This window comes from Atractosteus spatula, chromosome 19 (genome assembly GCF_055471065.1).
Source record: "Atractosteus spatula isolate fAtrSpa1 chromosome 19, fAtrSpa1.hap1, whole genome shotgun sequence".
Lineage (NCBI taxonomy): Eukaryota > Metazoa > Chordata > Actinopteri > Semionotiformes > Lepisosteidae > Atractosteus > Atractosteus spatula.
In genome coordinates, this window is record NC_142724.1 from 3,237,655 (window position 1) to 3,259,445 (window position 21,791).

A 21,791-nucleotide genomic window follows, 5' to 3' on the forward strand; every position below is an offset into this window, starting at 1 on the left:
CTCTTACCAGAAATGCAATATTTCAATTTTCTGAGTGCCACTCATGTAAAAATGTGGGTTGGGTATTGAAAATGACAGACTCCACAAGACATCCTGTATTTCTGGATCAGTGGATAAAATGTGGCACCTGAAGCTACTACTATTATCCACTATGAGAAATCCTCCTTAACAATACTTCTGTGCCTCTGAAGTTTGCACTGCACCACAGAAATAATTCACCAGATCAAAATCAAAGTTTATTTATCAAATGCACAACAATACAGCGTGCAGCAGTAGTTGCTGGCAATGAAATGTCTTATATAAGATATAAGATATACAATCATTTTGGGGGAAATACTACACTGTACATGACACAATTCAAATATAGTCAACCACCAGAAAAGGACTCTTCAGGTCTGGTTAAGGAGAGGGATTTTGAGGTTGGCGCTGGAGTACGATTCCCAGTGTCCCATCATGTCAATGAGAGGGAGAAAAGGGGAAGAATTTGTTTCTCCTGTCTCTGTTTCTGTCTTTGTCTTTGGAAGCGCTAGGAGGCTGAGCTGGCGTACTTGTCTCTAAGGGCAGCAGTATGGAGTAAAGTCAGAAAGACCGCTTGCCTAACAAAACACAAAGTGTCACACTGAAGTGTTGCAGAGGAATGTTGCTCTTTTACTGCACGTTCTCCATCAGTTTCAGCCACTCTGGAAGAGAAGAGAGGACATTCAGGAACCCCAGACAGACTGAGTGACCAAGGGACAGCTGCAAGGTGGAGATTTGTGGAAGAGGGCTGCTGGAGACAGTATCGTAATGATGGTGACTAGGCACAGCTGTGTGAGATGGACTTGTTGTGGTTATTCCTCATGAACTACAGTTACCTGAATAACTTTGACAAAAGCATCATATTATTGAATAGGAACAAGTAATAGGTTTATTCCATGCTGAGAAGAGAAGAGAGAAAACACAATCTTTCGGCTGTGAAGCCTTCTTCAGGTGTGAGCAGAAACACATGTGAAGCCTTCTTCACAGCTGAAACGTTGTGTTTTCTCTCTTCTCTTTTCAGAACGGAATAAACCTATTACTTGTTCCTTTGCAGACGCAGCTGCCCACCTGAACTACTTCTTATTATTGAATAGTATAGCGGGGCCCAGCCCTGTTCCTGGTAAGCCATTTCCAGCTGCTCTTAAAGCCTCCATGAAGTTGGTATTTTTACCAATCACTTGCTGAAGGTATTCCCAGTGTCAGAAGAGTGTGAGTTACAGCCACACACGAGCTGAGCCTGCCCTGCCCTGTCACCGCGCCACGGCAGCGAGACAGCAGCTGCGCCTGCGGGATCTCTCACCTCTGTGAAGCAGCAGCACCTGGGAGCCAGAAGAGGTCGTCAGGATGGACCAGTGAACTCAATAATGAGCTGACTGAGGTCATTACATGCCAAACTGGAACAAACACAGGGCCCTGCAGGCCCAGAGCTGAGCTCACACTGAACTGCAGAGGATGCATTTACACTGGCTTTGAGCAGATACGTGCTGAGCCAAATCCTAATGAGCCCATAATGACTTAATATACTGCAAGACAGACAGATTCCCTCTGAACCAGGGGCAAGGGCATTTCCATTTAACATCAATCTGCTACAGAGATTCTATCAGAAATTGTGCTGCAAAGTGGGACCACGTCACGGAGTTGGGTTTGCACAAGAGCAGGAGGATTGCACCGCCGATGCCGCACTACTTAGGTCTCCCAGCAACTCACCATCGAAGTCCAGTTTGCCGTCGTTATTTTTGTCTCCTTCATGGAGGAGCTCATCGATCTCTTCATCCGACACGTTCTCGCCCCCACTGCGGATGATCATGGCGAACTCCTCCCTGTCGATGTAGCCGTCGGCGTTCCTGCCACAGACAGACACAGCCACGCTCAGGACAGTGCAGGAAGCTCAGCTTTTAATGCCCGAGGAGAGCGGCTCTCTGGCCCAGCTCAGTTCGGGACGACTGCTGCGCGGACTCGACTCTCATCCCTGATTCAAAGTAGAAAACCCATCACACAACACGCTCTGTGGGCATTCCTCCATGCTGCTGTAAAGGCTGCTTCAGGCTACAGAGGAAGGTCATACTTGTCAAAGATGCGGAAGAACTCTGCCAGCTCCTCCTCGCTCTTCCCTTGCTGATCCTCTTTCATCTGGTGCACCATCATGACCAAGAACTCCTCAAAGTCAATGGTGCCGCTGCCTGGGGCCAGAGAGAGACAAGAGTCAGGACTGGGGGGCGGGGAACAGGCCTGTACAGAGCCACCAGGAGACAGACAGGCTGAGACAGGGAGACAGAGAGACAGACACACAGGTCTGGGACAAGAGTCCCACAGACAGAGCCACCAGGAGACAGATGGACCAACAGAAAGAGAGATATTCCAACTGTCAAGTGGAAACAGAGACAGGTGGACAGACGGGGAAACAGATGGACACAGGTGGATGCCTCTTCCCTGCAGAGAGGGGGTGGGGATGCAGACAGTGTTTTCCAGGGCTCAGCAGTTCCTTACCGTCCTCATCTACCTCCTCAATGATGGCGTCCAGCTCCTCTCTGGTTGGGTTCTGCCCCAACATCCTCATGACGGTGCCCAGCTCCTTGGTGCTGATGTCTCCGCCGCCATCAGTGTCAAACATGTCGAACGCGGCCTTGAACTCTGGAAAATTAACGGACTCCAGATTACGTCCTGTGTTAAAAACAATCAAACACTCGACAGCGCTGTAGTTAATTCACTTCATTAACCAGCTAGCTTAGCTGGAGAAGTCAGCGGTGGGTTGTTTTTTTTACGAACGAACTGAAACGCCAGGATGGGCGTGTATAATGGGCTCACCTCCGATCTGTTCCTCGCTGAGGTAGGAGCGCGCGTCTGATTGCGCGTCCGTCGGCTGAAAGAGACGAGAGACAAGAGCCTCAGAATCGCAGAAAAGGCGCTTCTCGCTGGTGGCGGTGCTAGTGTCTCACCCGTTCAAGGACACCTTGAACAAATCGGATACCTTCAACCGGCCGTATCAAATCTGCCTTCTCCCCTGACATCAGCAATGTAGTACACCCGAAGAAGCGTTGTGTTTCCTTTCTTCTCTTTCCAGCAGGGAATAAACCTATTACTCGCTCCATTGCAGACGCAACTACCCACCTGAACCACTTCTATGTAGTATAGTGATAGTATAACAATGTGGGTAAATGTTTTTGTGAAGGGGAGTATCGTTTTTCAAACCCAAACGCACTTTGTTTTAAATTCCGACGCGTTTCCCTACATTACCCCCGTAATTTGAATTTGTAGTTTGAATTAAAGAATAATATTAATAATTTCAAACGACAGCGTTCAAACAGACACGAACAGATCTATCGAGGGTTTACGGAGTTCTGCCATTCGCAGCTGAATCGATGGTCTGGGACAGTCGAGGGACACCGTGACAAATTAGAGGAGACCTTTAAAACATTAAGACTTCAAACTTTCTACAGCCAGAGCCTCGTGCGTAGAAGAGCCCGATGACTTCAATAATAATTTCTGAATGATTATTCAGACGCGTCCAGCCAGGACGGTTTCGGTTGATCATGTCATTTCTTAACCCAACAGGCACAGACAGCGCCGAAGCGGGGCCGCGCCTTGCAGAGCGCGCACACGCGCGAAAGGAGCGCGCTTTAGAGACGCCACTTCAGCGTGCGTTTAATGATAATTTAAAAATCTTGCACAAAAGATCACATCTAGTCCCGAGGATCTATATACAAAATATAATATATTAAATATAGATATATATTCACACATTTCGAAAAAATAAATCATTCAAAAATAATTGATTTGCTTAAACTATGCATCTGTATAATCTTATAATGAGGCCAAATTGTACTACGTTATCCGTGTTTGTCACTTGATCAATAACATTTAGACAATCTTTCAGTTGGCCTTAGAAACAGACCCCCGACACGCACCCACCCCCGCAAATGTATAAACACCGAGTCTAAATAGTTTGCTTTGATACCTAATACCCCACTGTGTGTTTCCACCATTAAAGTTTGGAAATCCTACCAAATAACATTGCTTGCCTTAATCTGGCTTAATGGGAGTTAACATCTGGTAAACCTTTTGATGTTTTTTTTCGCTTGCGAAGCGTATATAACCTTATATTCGTCGGCCTTCTTTGATCGCAACCCGTTAATACCCGAGAGTATATAGTTACGCATATTTTGAATTATTCCAAAAAAAATCGGTTTTGAGGCGCGTGACCGCTGGGCCAAAACAGATCGCTTTCGCTACATTCTGAGTAGTGAGCTTTCTTCCCGTGATAAAGACACCCAGTTCTGCAAAGCGACAACTCAGTGAAACTCTTCTCCGCGGTAGGAGCCGACAGAGACCTACAGCACATCGCCCCCGCACCTGGCCAAGTTACCGAAGACTTTCGAATCATTTCCTAGCCCAGCTGACCGGTCGCTGCCCTGACAGTGACCCTGAGTCACCCAACCTGCTCGCAGCTGCTGTGATCTCTAGCACAAAGCAAAGCGAGATCTTTACTGTCTCGGAGAACTGCTCTATTCGGTATGAGTTTGAAAATCCTCGATTCATAAATCCTTATACTATTTACAGATATTCCGGTGCCAAGCAAATGTCCTAGGTTTAAAAACGTTTGTTAAACGTGTTTGTTAAAAGAGTATGTTTATTGCATCTGTGCATGCTTAAACATGTCGTTTTGGACCGCTACTGGTTATACCATTATGTAAAAAAAAATTAAATCCTTCCAAGTTTGCCATTCTGTGGATAAAGCTGATGCCTCCAGTATATAAAGCGATTTGAGATCCTTTGGGAAGTAAGGAATTATTACTGAGGCATCCCTCTCACATTCCACTGTCCCCCGGGTGTAAGGAATAGTTCTAGACGTGCTGGAGTTCCGGGTGTGGAGGTGATCTTTCACAAGACGTGAAAACGAGATCTGTCTTCCACTATTAAGAGAGAGAGTCGCCATATGTCCCCATGCTCTTCATGATCAAATGCATCTTTTCTCCTTGTTTCCTGGTCTCTACGGAGACACCGCCCCGAGAACCATCTGTTCCGCTCTCCCCTCGTCCGGACAGTCTCTACTCACAGAAAGGAGCGAAGAAGTCGCAGGTTTGTCTTACCATGTTTGCGGGTTACGATAGACTCCCACAGAAGAAGAGCTCCCCTCCACAGAAAGACTGCACGTCAGCTGGGAGTTCACCCACCTTTTAAAAACGACTACCGGGGCCACGCCTCTCCGCCCCACTGGCGTCCAGAATTAGAACCCTTAACTTTTAGGGTTTTGAACAGGATCCAACCAATAGAATCTTGGAATGCGATGTCCATTTGTTTCTATGAACATTTGCACTGCGCTGAATTCCAGGACAGAGCTGGAGAGCTGGGGGTAAGAACCCTAAAAACAGTACCTTTCACGCAAAAACCGCTCGGTGAGATACGGGGTCTTTCATCTGAAGACTGCTTCACGTTGATGCATGCATGCGTTTTCTTCCTGTGTTTTTATTTTTCCTGTCTGTAACTTGGAAGCTAAAGATTTTGAAAAGAAAACTCGTCAGATCCTAATTTTCCACTTGATAAAATTTTACTTTCATGTAATTTTAATCTCTGAGACGTGGAAAGATAACCTAAGGATTTATTACCGTTGCAGTACAAAGTGTAGAGAGATACAGTACTAAAATACATTTTACAAAGGTGTAGAGAATATTCTGGATTTTTTTTAAATCTAAGGAGTTAAATATGGTGCTCCAATTTATTGACGTTGTAATATTTATGTTGATAGGGAAATGTGCGTGTATCTTATTTTGTGATTGAATTTGTTCAGAACAGTAAAACACTATTCCTTGAAATTAGGCGATATCAAACGACCTGTCTCTAAATAGCAAGCAATGCAGAGCCAGCTGGGTGTGTCCTTCGCTGCAATAAATTCATTATGTCATTATCACTGGCTTTTGGTTTGATGTTGAAACTCTCCTTATATAGATATAGGACCCTGGAGCATTGCAGGAGGTTCAGGGAAGTGGACCAGGGTTCCAGAATCTACAGTATATAAGGCTTGACTTTCACCATGCAGGCTGCAGTCTTTCACTGGTACGGAGCAGGGCCACCTGAAGTCAGAGCTGCTTTTCTGCAGCCCTCGTGCGGGTCTTTAATTCACCTGTAGCTGGAGCCCCCAGGAGACTGCAGAGCTCAGAGGACGAAGCAAATGGCTTTCACTGCTGCTCAGGGATTGTACAGAATGGCTCTGGACATCCAGAGAATGGGCATGGTTCTGGATAAAGCTCTTGATCTCTAAGGCTCTTTTAGTCCTGTGTGAGCCACAGGAAGTCCTGGTTGTATCGGGGGCTGGGTAATGAAAAGGCCAGACTCAACGGGACTTCAGCTCCCGCTGTTGTTGGATCAGTGGATAAAACGTGGCCCCTGAAACTGCTACTGTTCTCCACTATTGGAAAACCCTCTTCAGCAGCACATCTGTGTCTTTGAAGTCCGCACTGCACCAAAGAAAGAAGTGACAAGATATAAAATATAAAATCGTTTTGGAGAAGCACTACGCTGTACATGACACAATTCAAATACAGTCAACCACCAGAGGAGGACTCCTCAGGTCTGGTCTACAGACAACCAGTCTGTGCTCTAACCAAGCTCTTGATGAAATGGTCATTTAATGTCCTAGTTGGACATCTTTAATCCTTTTCAGGTCCCTAAAGTTGTCGAATGGAGCTTTAGGTAACACAAAACTCAAAATGAGCCATTTAAAAGGGTGAAATAGAAACTGATGTTGAGCTCCATCAGCATGAGCCCTGGTAACAGAACCCAAAGCAAAGACTATATTGGGGTCCTGGGGGCCATGTGTGACTCAGTCAGAACCTTCCTTTTCAACAATTAACCCTTTGTCTTGACACATAAACTCTAATCCCACACACATCAGAGTGATCAACCCAGGATGTGATCATTAAATCAAAACCTCAACCACAAACCAGCCAGTCCCAAGCGATTATCGATCCGCTCAATGTCTGCTTCTGTCTGTCCAGAGGGAAAAAGTCCTCAGCAACCTCAACATCACACAACGCATCTGTGTGCTGGGGGGCTTGGAGTTTCGATTTAATCCAGGCTCAGCTCTCAGTGTTGTGTAAAGAGAGAAGTCAACTCCAGACCCTATCTCCTCTGTGGCTCTGGCACCTATAGAAGTGTCTCAGTCCCTGACTGGGAAAGTGGGTTGTGGCACTGTGGTGCAGAAATCTCTCAGCTGAGCGCTGGCAGTCCCACAGTGTCTCAGAAACTCAAATACCCCAAAGGTACAGTGCTGCCCTGCTCACTCACACTGTGTAAAGCACTGGGACCTCTGACTCTCTTTCTCCTGAAGTCTCAGAGGCTGTAAGCAGGCCCTGAAAAAATCCAATTAAATCTGAGCCTGTAAACCTCAAAAACCTCAGGGTGTTGGTTCATCTGAGTAATGGAGAGTCCTGGTGTGAGGAGAAACTGAGAGACCCCGCGGTCATCAAGAGTCAGGAATGTCTGCCATTACTGTCCCACAGTACATCCAGTACATCTGATGTCATCCTAAATCACCTGTCTTTAGAGATAAGGAACACTTGTAAGTTACTGAAGGGATGCTCTTCAGATTTTTGTTCTGGGGGATCTTTAAATTACATTTAATTTAAAAAAATCACAAGATTAATAGATCACAGCAAAAGCCTTTCAAATCTTTAAAAATTGAAGATTTAAGGGGTTGACAGAAAAACAGTTGATCTGGGAGACTCATAACCATCAGAATAAAGCCAAATGTCTGAGAAGTTGAAAACAGCTTTATTTCTATTCTGTTCTGTACAATGCTGGGATGATGCAGCTTACGCTTGTGACCGGTATCACATGTCTGGGACAGGTGGTTAAGGAGAGGGGTTTTGAGGTTGGCGCTGGAGTACGATTCCCAGTGTCCCATCATGTCAATGAGAGGGAGAAGAGGGGAAGACTTTGTTTCTTCTGTATCTGTTTCTGTCTTTGTCTTTGGAAGCGTTAGGAGGCTGAGCTGGCGTACTTGTCTATAAGGGGAGCAGTATCGAGTAAAGTCAGAAAGACCGCTTGCATAACAAAACACAAAGTGTCACACTGAAGTGTTGCAGAGGAATGTTGCTCTTTTACTGCACGTTCTCCATCAGTTTCAGCCACTCTGGAAGAGAAGAGAGGACATTCAGGAATTTCCAGAAGAAAAGACATACTGTATATTCTCACAAATCCCTGTTACGGATATTCAAACAATCACCACCTTAAAGGTAACAGATTTTGCAGAGCAAAATCTCATTTGGACAGTGTTTTAATCATGTATACAATCTGTCGAAAAATGTAATGTACAGTACGTTGTGCTTAATGTCATGTGTGCCTGAATATCTTCAGCTACTGTTGGAAAGTAGACTTAAAGGAGAATTCTTGTGTAAATGTGTTTTAATCTTAATATTTTTTCACTTAAGAACATGCACAACCGACACAAAATAGTATCCCTATCTCTAAGACGAATAGCCAGTATCAGTATGGTACCTGATACAACAGGAAACCTTTAACTTTATTTTATTTTATTCTTTATTTTATTAAGACACAGACATGAACCTGCTGCCATTTCATTGGCTGGAATGCCCAGAGAATGTTCCAGTGTAATTGTCTGTTTCATGTGATCACTGTTGACATTTCAAAGGACTGTTGCTTCCTTGCTTTTAAGTAAATAAGAGAGTGAGGGGGGGTTCCTGTGTTGAGCAATGAGAGCTGTGGGATGACTGAGGGACAGTCTGTTACACACTGGTGGGGATAGAAAGAGACAGGTGTGGACTGATGCAGACAGGTGCAGACAGGTGGATAAAGGTGTGGACAGTTGTGGATAAGTGGGGATAGTTATTGACAGCTGGGGGTAGGTAGAGATAGGTGGACAGATAGGGACACATGGGGACAGGTGTGGAAAGGTGTAAAGAGGTTGGGACAGTTTTGGATAGGTAAGGACAGGTGAGGACAGGAATGGAGAGGTGGGGACAAGTTGGTACAGGCAGGGATAGATCGGTACAGGTGTGGACAGGAGAAGACAGGTGTGGAAGGAGTAGGGACACATGGGGACAGGCAGGGACAGGTGGGGACAGAAGGGAACAGGTGTGGACAGTTGTGGATAAGCTGTAGTTGTTGGTAGCTGGAGACAGGTGTGGACAGGTAGGGACTGGTGGGGATAAGTACAAACAGATGGGGACAGGTATGGACAGTTAGGGACACATGGGGACAGGTGTGGACAGATGGAGACAGGTTGGTACAGGTGGTCGCTCTTCTTACCATCAAAGTCGATCTTGCCATCGTTGTTCTTGTCTCCCTCGGCCATCAGCTCATCGATCTCGTCGTCTGTCACGGCCTCTCCAGAGGAACGCAAGATCTCTCCAAACTCCTCCCGATCGATGTAGCCATCACCATTCCTGCAGGAGACATTGTTGATAATCATTTGAATAACAATTCCTTACTTTCACATCAGGGTGACAGAGGATCGCCCAGTGCTTCACACAAAGTCTCCAGTCACCACACTGGGACATTAGGTTAGTCAGGTCTAGGGAGGAAAGAGTGTCTCCTACTGGTCCATCAATACCACTAGCGATACCAACCTGAACTTCCCCGGAGGTCTCCCATCCACAGGCTGATCAGGCCAGACCTTGCATAGCTTCTGAGACGTGATGCAATCAGGCTACACAGTGGTAATGCTTTAGTCACACAGGGAGGTGTGTTTCATCAGAGGACCAGGGGTTGTCCAGTTTAAACAGCATCAAGCCCTTCCTGCAGAGAGGAGCACTTACCTCTTGCAGGTTAACCCCCAGATGATGCTGGTCCCCACGTACACAGGAGGGTGGACTGGGATAATGGATTATAATGATTATGGATTGGGAACTGGGGCTAGTTGTCTGAGTGTGTAGGAGTGGCACGTGTGTGGTGGCACACAGGAGGAAGAGCCTGTTATGATATTAGTACTTGCTGCTGTACACTGTGTTGTGATGTGCATGGACATAGCAACCTGGAGTACTGTTGACAGTCAGGTCTGTACCTGTCAAAAATACGGAAGAACTCTGCCAGCTCCTCCTCGCTCTTCCCTTGCTGATCCTCTTTCATCTGGCGCACCATCATGACCAAGAACTCCTCAAAGTCAATGGTGCCGCTGCCTGGGGCCAGAGAGAGACAAGAGTCAGGACTGGGGGGCGGGGAACAGGCCTGTACAGAGCCACCAGGAGACAGACAGGCTGAGACAGGGAGACAGAGAGACAGACACACAGGTCTGGGACAAGAGTCCCACAGACAGAGCCACCAGGAGACAGATGGACCAACAGAAAGAGAGATATTCCAACTGTCAAGTGGAAACAGAGACAAGTGGACAGACGGGGAAACAGATGGACACAGGTGGATGCCTCTTCCCTGCAGAGAGGGGGTGGGGATGCAGACAGTGTTTTCCAGGGCTCAGCAGTTCCTTACCGTCCTCATCTACCTCCTCAATGATGGCGTCCAGCTCCTCTCTGGTTGGGTTCTGCCCCAACATCCTCATGACGGTGCCCAGCTCCTTGGTGCTGATGTCTCCGCCGCCATCAGTGTCAAACATGTCGAACGCGGCCTTGAACTCTGGGAGGGACCAGACACAGCCAAACAGCACTGAGTTTCTCATTTCTGGGTTAGTATATTGTATATAAGACAGCATAATTAACACTTCATTTGTGGATTCACCTGGGCAGTGGATACACATTGCTGTAGTGCATTAGAATATTAGGACTATTCAATGTAGAAATGTGTGGTTTCCTTCTAGGGACTAAGACACCTAACCTCCAGCTCGTTTAATTGGTGTCCTAATTGTCCCTAAGTGTCCGCATATGAGTGAGACCCATCCAGGGGGTAGTCCTGCATTGCACCCTATGTTTCCAGGATAGGATTCAGGTTGCTTGTTTATCAGGAGCAAGCAGCCCCCTAATAATGGCTGGATAGATGGAAAATAATAACTTATATGGGTCCCCCTCTCCAAAGGTGTGGTTTTCAATAGATCAATTTTCAGAAGAACAGCATGACTCCAGGGGATCTGATTTAAGAGGAACAGCTCAGTGTGGGTCTTTTTGAACGCTTCAAAATCGGAACACTTTGGAAAAAGACCTGTATCTTTGATATAAATATTCAGAATATCTTAAGTGTAATAGATTCTATTAAATGTCCTGGAGTAGCACCCATGGGGACAAAGGAGGGACCAGTGGGTCTTACTGCTTCCTCATTTTCTCCTGTGAGACGCTGCCAGATACCTACCAGCGACCATCTCCTCGCTGAGGTAGGAGCGAGCATCGCTCTGCGCGTCAGTCGGCTGGAAAGACAAAAGAGACGCAGTGAATCACAAGTAGAAACTATAAGGAGTGTACAAGCAAGAACAGAAGGCACTTATTTACACAAAGGGTTATGGGAGCGTGGAACACGCTACCCAGCTAAGTGCTAATCCATTTAATCAGTTCACTACGAGTTACCAAATGGATGTGATGGGCGAAATGGCCTCCTCTCGAAACGGAAGATCTCTCCTGCTGTTAATGTTCTTGCTTTTAGTGGGAAGCACATTTTCTGCAGGGAGGGAACTACAACAGCCTGATAGCTGTCTAACATCACAGTGCAGTCAGAGATAAATCACTGAGTCATTTACATATCGATCAGGGAGTCAGATGCCTTCAGCTCTTTGTCGTTTGTTTTTTTTGGTGTCGCTGAACGCGAGTAGCTAAAGATTCCAATTGCGGGTACGGACTGACAGGAAAAATCATGTACAATTATCGCACAAAATTTGGATTCCCGATGGTAGAACTGTGTTCACTTCCCATCTGAATAGAGATAAAGGATAAATAGAACAGGTTTCCTCATCCATTCACCCTCTCACCCTGGTCATAGTATAAGAACAGAAAGTCGGGGAGCTAAATTCCAGGACGGGGCTACAGTCCAGTTGGTTTTCTCTGTCTCTTAGAGAGGAAGTTAGTCGTTAGTCAAATTAGTCCAACGAAGCTGCTCTTATGGTCGTGTAAGTGTGGAGTCTGAGCAGGCTGACGCAGAGGCACCACTGAGAACCCTTCACTGCAGAGACCCTGCTCTGGGCCCAGTCTGTGAGGAGATGGAGAACTGTGTGCCGAGGGGCACTACTAATTCTACTAGAGAAAGATAAAGGCGTCACGTTTTAGTTTTTGTTACAAGCACAGCCGTCACCAGTTGACCCTCATTATTCAGTCACCTCGTCCCTCACTTTTTAAACCCTCCGTTCACTCCTAGTCCTTGCTCAGTATTAGGAATCCATCCGGCATCTGATCTTGCATCGTCCTCGAACCGGACTCCGACCTCTAGCCTGGAACTACCGACCACTCTGCTGCCTTGGTCCTCTCGAACTTGTAAGCCATTGGACTCTCTCAGTAACCTGCGCAGGGTTCAGAGCTACTCGTCGTAATAGTTTTCCAGTCAGAATGAAGAGCAGGCGGCTCAGAAAATGCCCTATTTGACTCCTTCCCTCCATTTAAAAAATTGACCTCAGCCTCTTTTTTACCCAGTTAGCGTGCCGTACAGCTGAGACTCATCACACTTGCCTATAACAAACTGTTCTGGTTTGTAAAGAGCACGTAAAATGCTTTTGTTGGGTTTTTGGCATTGTATGAAAACATCAGCTGTTTTTCAAATGTATACTTCACAGTAGCTTTGGGAGCATTACTACTGAGCTAAAGATTTCAAATTAAATATTGTTCATGAAAAAGGTAACCACTCCCTGATGAAATGCTGTCCTGCAGCTACAGTAAAGCAGTGATGTAGTTAATGTGTAGTAAATTCCCTTCTTTGGGAATTGGCCTTTCCTGTATAAGGAAACCATATGGAATTGTAACAGCATTTCATATATACTGTATTCCACATCTTCTCTAAGGCTGTGGTTTTTCTGGGAGGGCTCAGGAGAGCTGTGCCTCTTTTGCAGATTGAAAGGAACACTCTGAGAAATTCCGGGATATATTTACTCGGACTCAAGCCGCTTCCCAGTCCGTAAAAGGCTGGGACTGCGGAGCAAAGAGCATATCACCCCCAGCTGACTCTGCAGAAGAGCCCCTCAGAGCCTTCTGCAGGCTTGTGACTGCTGTATTGTGTTACAACCTACAAGAGACTCCCCCTGCGGGATGCATGCAGCTATCGCCTCAGTTCCCATTAATACCACACGCCACCCTCTCCTCTTCCTCGCTCGTTTTCACATCCCTCCTCAACCCCCTCCCACCTTTGTAGCTACCCCTTGGTTGCCTTTTCTCCAAGCACGGGGGTCCTGGCCTCCCCGTCCTGTGGCTGGGTGGCTGGATCTCAGCCAAGCGGGTTAAGCCGAAGTTTTCACTAAATTCAATCAACGGTTCTACCGTCACACAAACTCCACGGCAGCTGCTGTCAATCCTCGTGAAGAAGTGTTTCTGAGACATTCATCAGTGAGGAGTTTGAGTTCCCTGTGACAGGTGCAACCTCCTGGCTCTCTGGGGCCAGAGGGGAGCACTCTGATCGCTCTGTGATCCTCCAGAGTGAGGAGCACAGCTTTAGACAGATGACTAGGGCTGCTCAGCTTTCAGCCCACTCAGGCCAGCTCACTGTGGATCCATGCTTTTACCAGTTCCTCTAATTAAACTCATGATCAGCAGAAAATATTAACGAAGGTCCTGGCTGTATTAAATTCCTCCAACAGAATAGATTGAAAAGTGTCATACAATAAACAGCTGTATGTATAGACAGATAGGTTCTGCTTTCTAGCATTGATAAATGGCCCAGGATCATTTATATCTTCTATAAACAGCAGTAACTCGCAGTAACTGGTACAAATACTCTCATTTCTGCACAATGTTTCTAATAAGAACCATATTAAATATGTTTTGCTGGTTCAAGCACAACTACACCATGCTGTTGAGCTTTATAAACAACTGTCTGTGGCTTCTTATCTTAAAAATCTACGCTGACCAGAATCAGAAATCTCTTTAGACCAGGCTCTGCAGCTCCAGTCCCAGAGAGCCACAGCCCTACAGCTAACATAATATATCTATTAGATTAAATACGCATTTCCAAGGATGAGTGCCAAAGTCAAGCAAATAATTAATCAACTCTGCTCCAATTAAGTAAATTAGAACTTGGCTAGAATGAAAACCAGGGGAGTCTTCGGCTCACTTGGACCAGAGCAGAGTAGCCCTGCTTTAGACAGTCCAGCTGTCTGCAGCTTCCTAGTGTTTGAAATGGTCTTGGCTAATCGATATTCACATGGCCCCCGACAGAGAGGCGAGAGGTGCTGGTTCTGAGGGCTAGCTGGTGAGTCAGGAGCACACAGTTACAGCTCCGCTCCCTCTCTGGCTCGATTCCCTGAAAGAGCAAGCCGAGCTGTGCTCCGGGGCCGGACAGGGTCCGCAGCTCCCAGGCTTTTCCACTTCCAAAGGTCTGCACTTCCGGAAACCACACGGATAAGACAACCTGCAGATCCACGTATCCTACATGCAACATACAACTTCCCCCTCCTATTCTTCTGTCTCCACGACCTTCACTCAGCTGTCTCCCATCCTGCAGAATTAACCACCTCGACAGGACCCTTTATGGCCTCTGACCATCCGTTCACACTTAACGCTTTATTCTTCTTAGTGACCTGATTCGCTGGCAGTCTAATTGCCTACAAAAACAAACTATATTCTTTTCCAGTGGAGAAATGAAGACTTAACAGAGGAAATCCTCTCTTCCTGGGAAAAAACAGTGGGATTAGAAGTTCTGAAGAACAGATTATTGTAATTAATGGTGATGTCATTGAGGGCAACACTTTAAAATCGCTCCAAAATTATTGGTTATTTTTCAAAGCAAGGGAGAAATCGTAACACTTTACATATTATTAACATGCATATAGCCTTTGAAACTGCTACCTCTGTTGGTATTACATATACATACACTGTTGTTAATACACTGTCCTTAATAGGCAATTTTTTAAGTTGAATATGTTCAAATACAAAACAGAAGACATTTTCTTGGTGAAATCTTTGCACTTTATTGTATGTATATGCAATAACAATGAAGTCTTGTTTAATGGCACATGGTATATGCATTTTAATTTTTTTATTGCGCTTATAAAAAATAATATTAACAGGCACAGTCAATAAAAGTGTTAGGAAAATAAGATTGAAAAAACAGCTAAAGTAATCCGTAATATGTTAATACAAAAGATATTTTGATTTATCTATAAGACTATTTACATACAATAACTATATCTATGTTTGTTCCTGCATATTGAGTTAGTAAAACTCAAAAGGGAGAAGAACTCAAAAAAAGAAACATACTGTACACTCAGGGAATAATCTTACTGAATGTACTGGAGTCAGAGACATAGTAGGATACAGTGTCCAGGCTCTGGGCAGTCTGCCAGCCTGCCCACTACTGTGCCCAGCAGTCCGTCCCAGCTGAGTCAGCCCACACGTGTCATGCACATCTGAGCGCCACCATCACCTTCTCCATCCCTCATGTTATCACCTGACACACTGGCATGTGCAGCCCTGTGCTCTGGGGCACCATGCCCTCACTGACACTCAGCGTGCCCGCTAAACAACCTGCTCTCCTCTCAGCAGTCACATACACAGTCACTGTGCACTCCGGCACAGCCCAGAGCTCTAACCCCGAGCACATTAAACCCAAAGCCCTACTGCTTCCTGAGCTGTGCACAGCACTCTGACACTGACAAGTTCCACACACTGCTGCTCAGAACCCTAGCATCTAGCTACTGAACACACTGCAGTTCAGAATCCTGACATTTAGGCTACTGAACACATTGCAGTCCAGCACTGTCCCACTACTGAAGTCCTGAAGCTCACTGCATTAAGCACTCATCATTTAGAGCTCTATTCTTCCAGTTCCACAGAAGTCACCTCTGAGCCCCTCAGTATCAGTGTCTTTCACTACAGAACCTCTGGCTTGTGTAATTATTCCAGAAATCCCCAGCAATTTGAAGGGGCCAGGTTAGTGCTTTGCACACTAATTTCTTTTATCTGCATGAAATATTTTCTCACTGGAGCCAGAGCATCTTTTTCTATGGACAACTGGAAAGGGCACTGGGAAGTGTCTGGGAACACCAGTGCTCAATCAGTGCCCACGGGATTTAGGAATTCAAAACCTGAAAGCCCCCCCCCCCACCTCCACCCTCCACTGCAGATTTAACAAAAAGCGTCTATAAAGCACAAGCCTTAACAGTAGCAAGAATTAGAATGAGAATATGTATGTTAAGGACAAGCAAAACGACAAAAAATAGAAATTCTTTCCAAAATCCGAGACAGGTTTTTGCTCTGATTCAGGTCCCGCGATCCAGAACTCAAGACCTACAGGTACTTATAAATCGGAAGCTGTTTCTAGGTTATTAAAAAAAAGCGGCAGTAATAATGAATACGAGCCAGGATGCTTATCCCATGAACCAGGCACGCGGAATCCCAGCTTCATGTGTTCACGGGAGGAGAGAGCAGCTGTTGGCAGAATCCAGTGGGAAATTGGCCAGTATCCTCAGCCGGACTCAGACTTTCCTCACACTCCAGGCCGCTGTTCGTTCTTTCTCTTCGATTTATAATGGCAGAAGCGCAGACCGAAGCAAGATAATGAGAAAAATAGAACAGACCGGCGGATCTGTTCTTCTGCAGATTCTTACCATGCTGACTTGCTAAGCAATTGGAGGGAGAGAGAGAGAGGAGACAAACGTAGGGGATGCAACACTTCCTCCAGCTGACAGAGCGACACACCAAAAAAGCCCAGTGGCCCTTCGTCAGCCACTCAATATGTACCCTCACACCTCAGGAAAGTTTCAGCAAAAATCTTCAGGATTGGGCAAGAAACCAGCACCCTCGGCTCTTTCTGGCCAATGAGAGCCCGGCTCTTCTGTCCCCCCTGCCTGCTTCACGACTGGTAGCTCCCACCATTTCACCTTATTTAGCTAAAGGACAGCTAGCTCCGTGTCTCAGTGACATTTAAAAAAACTCAGTCAAGGCATTGGCAGGTTATTTTGGAAATGTTTCAACTAAGGAGCCGGAGCACATGGGGCGTCTGGTGGGATTCCTGAAGGGGGGCGAGTGTGTGCTGTCAGATGTGACATGGCATGTAATGCATATGTTGATTGATTTGCTAGACAGATAGACAGACGGACAGAATATAAGCAGATGGCCTTGAGCACCGACAGGCAGCAACCCATCTTGGGGAATTGTGATAGATGAAGCTGGATTTTCAGTGCACAGTGACAATTCCAGGCCTGCAAGGCACCATGCCTCCTGCTCGGGAACTCGGTGAGCACTGAGGAAGCGCAGACTCTTCAAGGAAAGGCACAGCCGTGCTAAAGGCAGGCTGCTTGGCCCCTGCACTCTGGAGTGCATTTTACAGCGCGTTGCTTGATTGCTACACACAGAGTGAGATAAATATAATAATAATTGCTTACACTTCTATAGCGCTTTTCTGGACACTCCACTCAAAGTGCTTTACAGGTAATGGGGATCCCCTCCACACCCACCAGTGTGCAGCCCCACCTGGATGATGCGACGGCAGCCATAGTGCTCCAGTCCTCTCCCCACACACCAGCTCTCAGTGGGGAGGAGAGCAGAGTGATGGAGCCAATTCATAGATGGGGATTATTAGGAGGCCATGACTGGTAAGGGCCAATGGGAAATTTGGCCAGGACGCCGGGGTTACACCCCTACTCTTTTCGAGAAACGCCCTGGGATTTTTAATGACCACAGAGAGTCAGGACCTCGGATTTACATCACCCGAAGGACGGCGCCTTTTTACAGTATAGTGTCCTCATCACCTATACTGGGGCATTAGGACCCACACTGCAGGGTGAGCGCTCCCTACTGGCCCCACTAACACCTCTTCCAGCAGCAACCTTAGTTTTTCCCCAGGAGGTCTCCCATCCAGGTACTGGCCAGGCTCACACCTGCTGAGCTCTAGTGGGCTGCCAGATGTGAATTGCAGGGTGACATGGCTGCTGGCCTGAATTATGTGGAATGATCTTTGATTAGCTCTTGAGATTTCACAAACGAGGAGTGTGAGACTTCCCCTTTCGAGTGTATAAACCCTAGGGTAGCACCACAAGTCCATAATGTATTTTGCCTGTTCTACCTTCCTCGGCACTGTGAAACAGGCTAATTAATATTAATTCTCATAACTGATAGCAGCTGCATGCTCTAAGCACATACCATCAACTTGAAAGGTTTTCCTACCTAGCACTGGTGGAGCGTGTAAGCCTGCCTGAGCAGAACTTCCAGAACGCTGGTGATAAAGTGCACCAGACTGAAGAGGATTCAGAGATCAATGCAAGTGACTGTTTCTCGCAAAAGAGGATCTCCAAGCTGACTGTGGGAGTAGAATGGATGAAGACAGCCCTCAAGGACTGGAATTGTTGAGAGAGATTTGTGTGAGAACTTGTCCTCCTTCACTTTTCTGACTTCCCGATCCAGCTGAATATCTTCATCGGGGTACTGATTGAAAGCCGAGAGGCGTTAGGTGCCAGCAGGGCTGTGTACTGAATGGATGTCGAGATACATTGTCTGTCGACAGTGGGCAGAATAAAGTATGGGTCTGATTTTTTACAGCACCAGGCCCTGGGAGAAACCTCCTGTTCCTGTTCGTATCCTAGAGCTTCTTTCAACATCTCAGCTTCCTGGTTTTTAAAGCATTTTTTGCTGCGGGTTGAGTTAGGCCTTTGTTCAAAGACTAGCTCTACAGAAATGAATAAAGTTAATGGACAGTTTATCTCCTCTCCCCTCTCTCGAGATGCTCCCCAGGCCATGAAGTCAACATCCTCCCCCCTCCTCCCTCAAGCTGCGGGATGAAACTGACCTTTGGCAACTGCATCGGGTTTCCTGCTAATCCACGACACTTGAGTTTCAGTGGGTACGCACATCTCCCAGGGTCATCCGGGACCGCTGCTAGAGGAGACTTTAGCAATAAAGAATAACGAAGCAAACAGCTACCAGTGTTTCTTTGTTTATAATACCACACCTCAGAAAAGCTCCCATCTCCATCAGCCATCCCTGTGCTGCACAAAAAAATAGGAGAATTCGCAAAGCAACCTAAAAAAACGGTTTACTTTCTTTCATTCATTCTTGTGAGTTTCTGGCGTCTTTGTCTCCCCTGTTTATTGCGCAATTAAAATGCAAGATGAGAAGAAAAAACTGATTTCTGTGGTGCCACTTTTCCTTCTTTCATTGTCTTTTTACTGCACAGATACAAACTATTGTTTGTTTATAAGTATGTCTCCGTACTTCCACGTGTTATAACCGTATTCCGTGGCTACTCGTGACCTTATTCTGCTCCACCACTGTGCCCTGATCCTATCAACCCCTAGACTGCTCTATCAATCCTGCCCATCATCAATTAATAAATGAAGGATGTGCTTGCGACAAAAGTGTGTGACGGAGTAGATTGGAGTTGGCCCAAGCTGACTAGCTTTGCTGTGTTGTTACGATTTTTTTCCGCGCTTTCTTTTTAAATATGTGTAAACCACGCATAGGTGCCCGGTCTGGAATGGGGAGATGTTTCGACCCTCGGCTCTTCGGCTACGCCCCTGGCCCTCGCTCCACAGACGAGGAAGCGCAGGGGGCGCGTTCCGCCGAGCATCCGAGGGCGCTCCGCAGCGCGCCGACTGGAGCCGCCGGAGCGCAGCCCTGCTCCCAGGAGGTAGCGCACCGCAGCCAGGGGATCTCCGCTGACAGCCGGTAAGGGCCGAGGCCCTCCTATATTAAGGTGGGTAGCTGCGTCAGCATGCGTAGGCTGCAAAGGAACAAGTAATAGGTTTATTCCCTGCTGAAAAAAAGAAGAAAGAGAACACAACGTTTCGGCCGTGGAGCCTTCTTCAGGTGTCAACCTTCAGGTTTGACACCTGAAGAAGGCTCCACGGCCGAAACGTTGTGTTCTCTTTCCTCCTATATCAATCTGACTGTATGGTCATTCAAGCGCTTCTTTCCACTAGTTAGCATCCCAGTTGTGTTGTTATTGTGCGTCTTTTTTTCTTGTCATTCCTGACTTGCGCCTGACGCAAGGACTATGCTGGGGAGTGAGGAACACATATATGTGCAAATGCTGCACTCAAAAACGATGCCCTTGATTTCATGTCGTAAAAAGTGCGGGGCAATGCGCCCATAAACACGGGTGATTAGGAGGGGGTCATTGGAAGTTTCAGCATTATTAATTCACCTGCTGACAGAGGCTGCCCTGGGACAGCGCGGTAAACAGATATCACTTTCCGCTGAGCATTCAGATGTGAAAAAGAAGGGTGTTAACAATTTAACTGCTGCTGTTGGACACCTCACTTTATCTGTTTACAATTTGACGGTTCTTTATAGGGGTGACCTGCAGCCCTGTCCCTGAAAACCCCTACCACTGCAGCCTTTTTGCTTCACGCTGATTTTGCCTCGTTAAGCTGCCGAGTCAGTAAAGTACGTGGAAGGTCTGCCGGAATGAAATAAGACAAAGTTCCATTTCAGAGATGAAGGGCTTCTGATGAGAAAGGGCCACTTAAAGTGAACAGTGGGGAGGTCATGAGCTGTAAAAGGCTACAAATTGTCCTACTGATTGTCCTAGGCTGTATTGCTGCAGATACACACTCGTTTGTAAGGCAGTGGTTTGCAGCTGCTTCAGTTGAAAACGTAACACTGTATGTAGCAGCATGTTACAGAGTGACATTGCCCTCTTGAAACCCAGACAGTGGGGAATTTAGAGCCGGTCTTTTAGCATGGTGGATCTAGCCATTGAGTAGCTCCGAGCAGCTGTGATCGGACCCCAGCTTGTCACATGCGTTGTTCGCCACCCGGTGATGTTACTGGCCCATTGTCTCTAGGGTGCTGTGTTTCAATCCACGTGAACAGGTCTGTGAAGTCCGCACACAGACGTCATGGACCCACAGTGCGTAATGTTTTACCTATATACAGGTTTTGTGTATATAAGAGCTGCTCACACTACAGCAATCCCAATCTGCCCGGTTAGAGTACTTTCATTCAAGCTGTGCTTTGTTGTATTGATCCTGCTAATTATCCATGAAGTAATTAAGAAGTGAAAGGCAATGATTTACAAGGCAGGAACTATGTGTGTGGAATCTGAAGAGTCTACAGCCCCTCTTTTCCAGAATCAACACTTATTAAGTGACACTCATTTTCCCAGATTGTATGTTTGCTTATTAAACAAGACAGGATATGTTTTCCAACCACATGCACTTCCCCAATTTCAGTGGCCAAGTTTATCTGTGGTGTGCCAGATCCTTAAATCATGTGACAAACTGCTATCCCTTGAGCTTTTAATACGCTGGCGTTTCTTGCCAGGCTACCAGTGTTGTTGATTATGCTTCTTTTAGGAGAGATTTGATTTTAACAAGCTACTCCTATCAATGGATATTCCACCAGTTGGTTAATTAAAGGAGTCCTTCTTTCAAAGTTTCAGATTAATGCTGAGTAACCATTTTTGTTTGACCAGGTTATTTGTGCATTTAATTTAAGTTGCATCTCACCTGTTTTATATTTTATGAGCAACTGATATTACCATAAGCACAGTTTACCTGTCTGTTATTAAACCCATCTATTGACAAGAGCAGACATCTACAATTCCAACCTTACTTGTGTTTTACACCCTAAAACAGCTAAATGGTTAGTCACTGCCTCCCCATTACACAACAAAGACATTTTCAAACTTACTGATTTAATGAGTGTTGCTGCTATTGTGGATCGAATCCACATTATGTCATGTGAACTGTGTGCATTCTGTTCATATTGAACAGACTTTTTCTAGGCCCCAGATCTCCAGAATGA

General features: G+C 46.2%; 2 protein-coding genes across 2 annotated transcripts; both read right to left on the reverse strand.

The window, feature by feature from the left end:
* Positions 1-223: 223 nt before the first annotated feature.
* Positions 224-5,226, reverse strand: LOC148817875 (troponin C, skeletal muscle-like). Its single transcript, XM_088937554.1, has 6 exons — positions 5,106-5,226; positions 2,824-2,878; positions 2,506-2,649; positions 2,084-2,198; positions 1,726-1,862; positions 224-680 (listed from the first exon to the last, which is right to left on the reverse strand). The coding sequence occupies exons 1-6, from the start codon at positions 5,106-5,108 to the stop codon at positions 649-651; spliced, it is 486 nt and encodes a 161-aa protein (XP_088793680.1). The 5' UTR covers positions 5,109-5,226; the 3' UTR covers positions 224-648.
* A 2,540-nt stretch (positions 5,227-7,766) lies between these two features.
* On the reverse strand, positions 7,767-16,810 carry LOC148817876 (troponin C, skeletal muscle). The gene is made up of 6 exons (XM_088937553.1): positions 16,655-16,810; positions 11,269-11,323; positions 10,459-10,602; positions 10,037-10,151; positions 9,283-9,419; positions 7,767-8,146 (listed from the first exon to the last, which is right to left on the reverse strand). The coding sequence occupies exons 1-6, from the start codon at positions 16,655-16,657 to the stop codon at positions 8,115-8,117; spliced, it is 486 nt and encodes a 161-aa protein (XP_088793679.1). The 5' UTR covers positions 16,658-16,810; the 3' UTR covers positions 7,767-8,114.
* Between the last annotated feature and the right edge of the window lie 4,981 nt (positions 16,811-21,791).

Excerpts from the sequence above, each read along its gene's own strand:
- LOC148817875 (XM_088937554.1), bottom strand. Across the intron at positions 2,199-2,505 it reads TGAGGAGGTAGATGAGGACG|GCAGCGGCACCATTGACTTT; the intron begins GTAAGGAACTGC and ends CTCTGGCCCCAG. Across the intron at positions 1,863-2,083 it reads TTCTTCCGCATCTTTGACAA|GAACGCCGACGGCTACATCG; the intron begins GTATGACCTTCC and ends TGTCTGTGGCAG.
- LOC148817876 (XM_088937553.1), bottom strand. Across the intron at positions 10,152-10,458 it reads TGAGGAGGTAGATGAGGACG|GCAGCGGCACCATTGACTTT; the intron begins GTAAGGAACTGC and ends CTCTGGCCCCAG. Across the intron at positions 8,147-9,282 it reads TGGCAAGATCGACTTTGATG|AGTGGCTGAAACTGATGGAG; the intron begins GTAAGAAGAGCG and ends CTTCTCTTCCAG.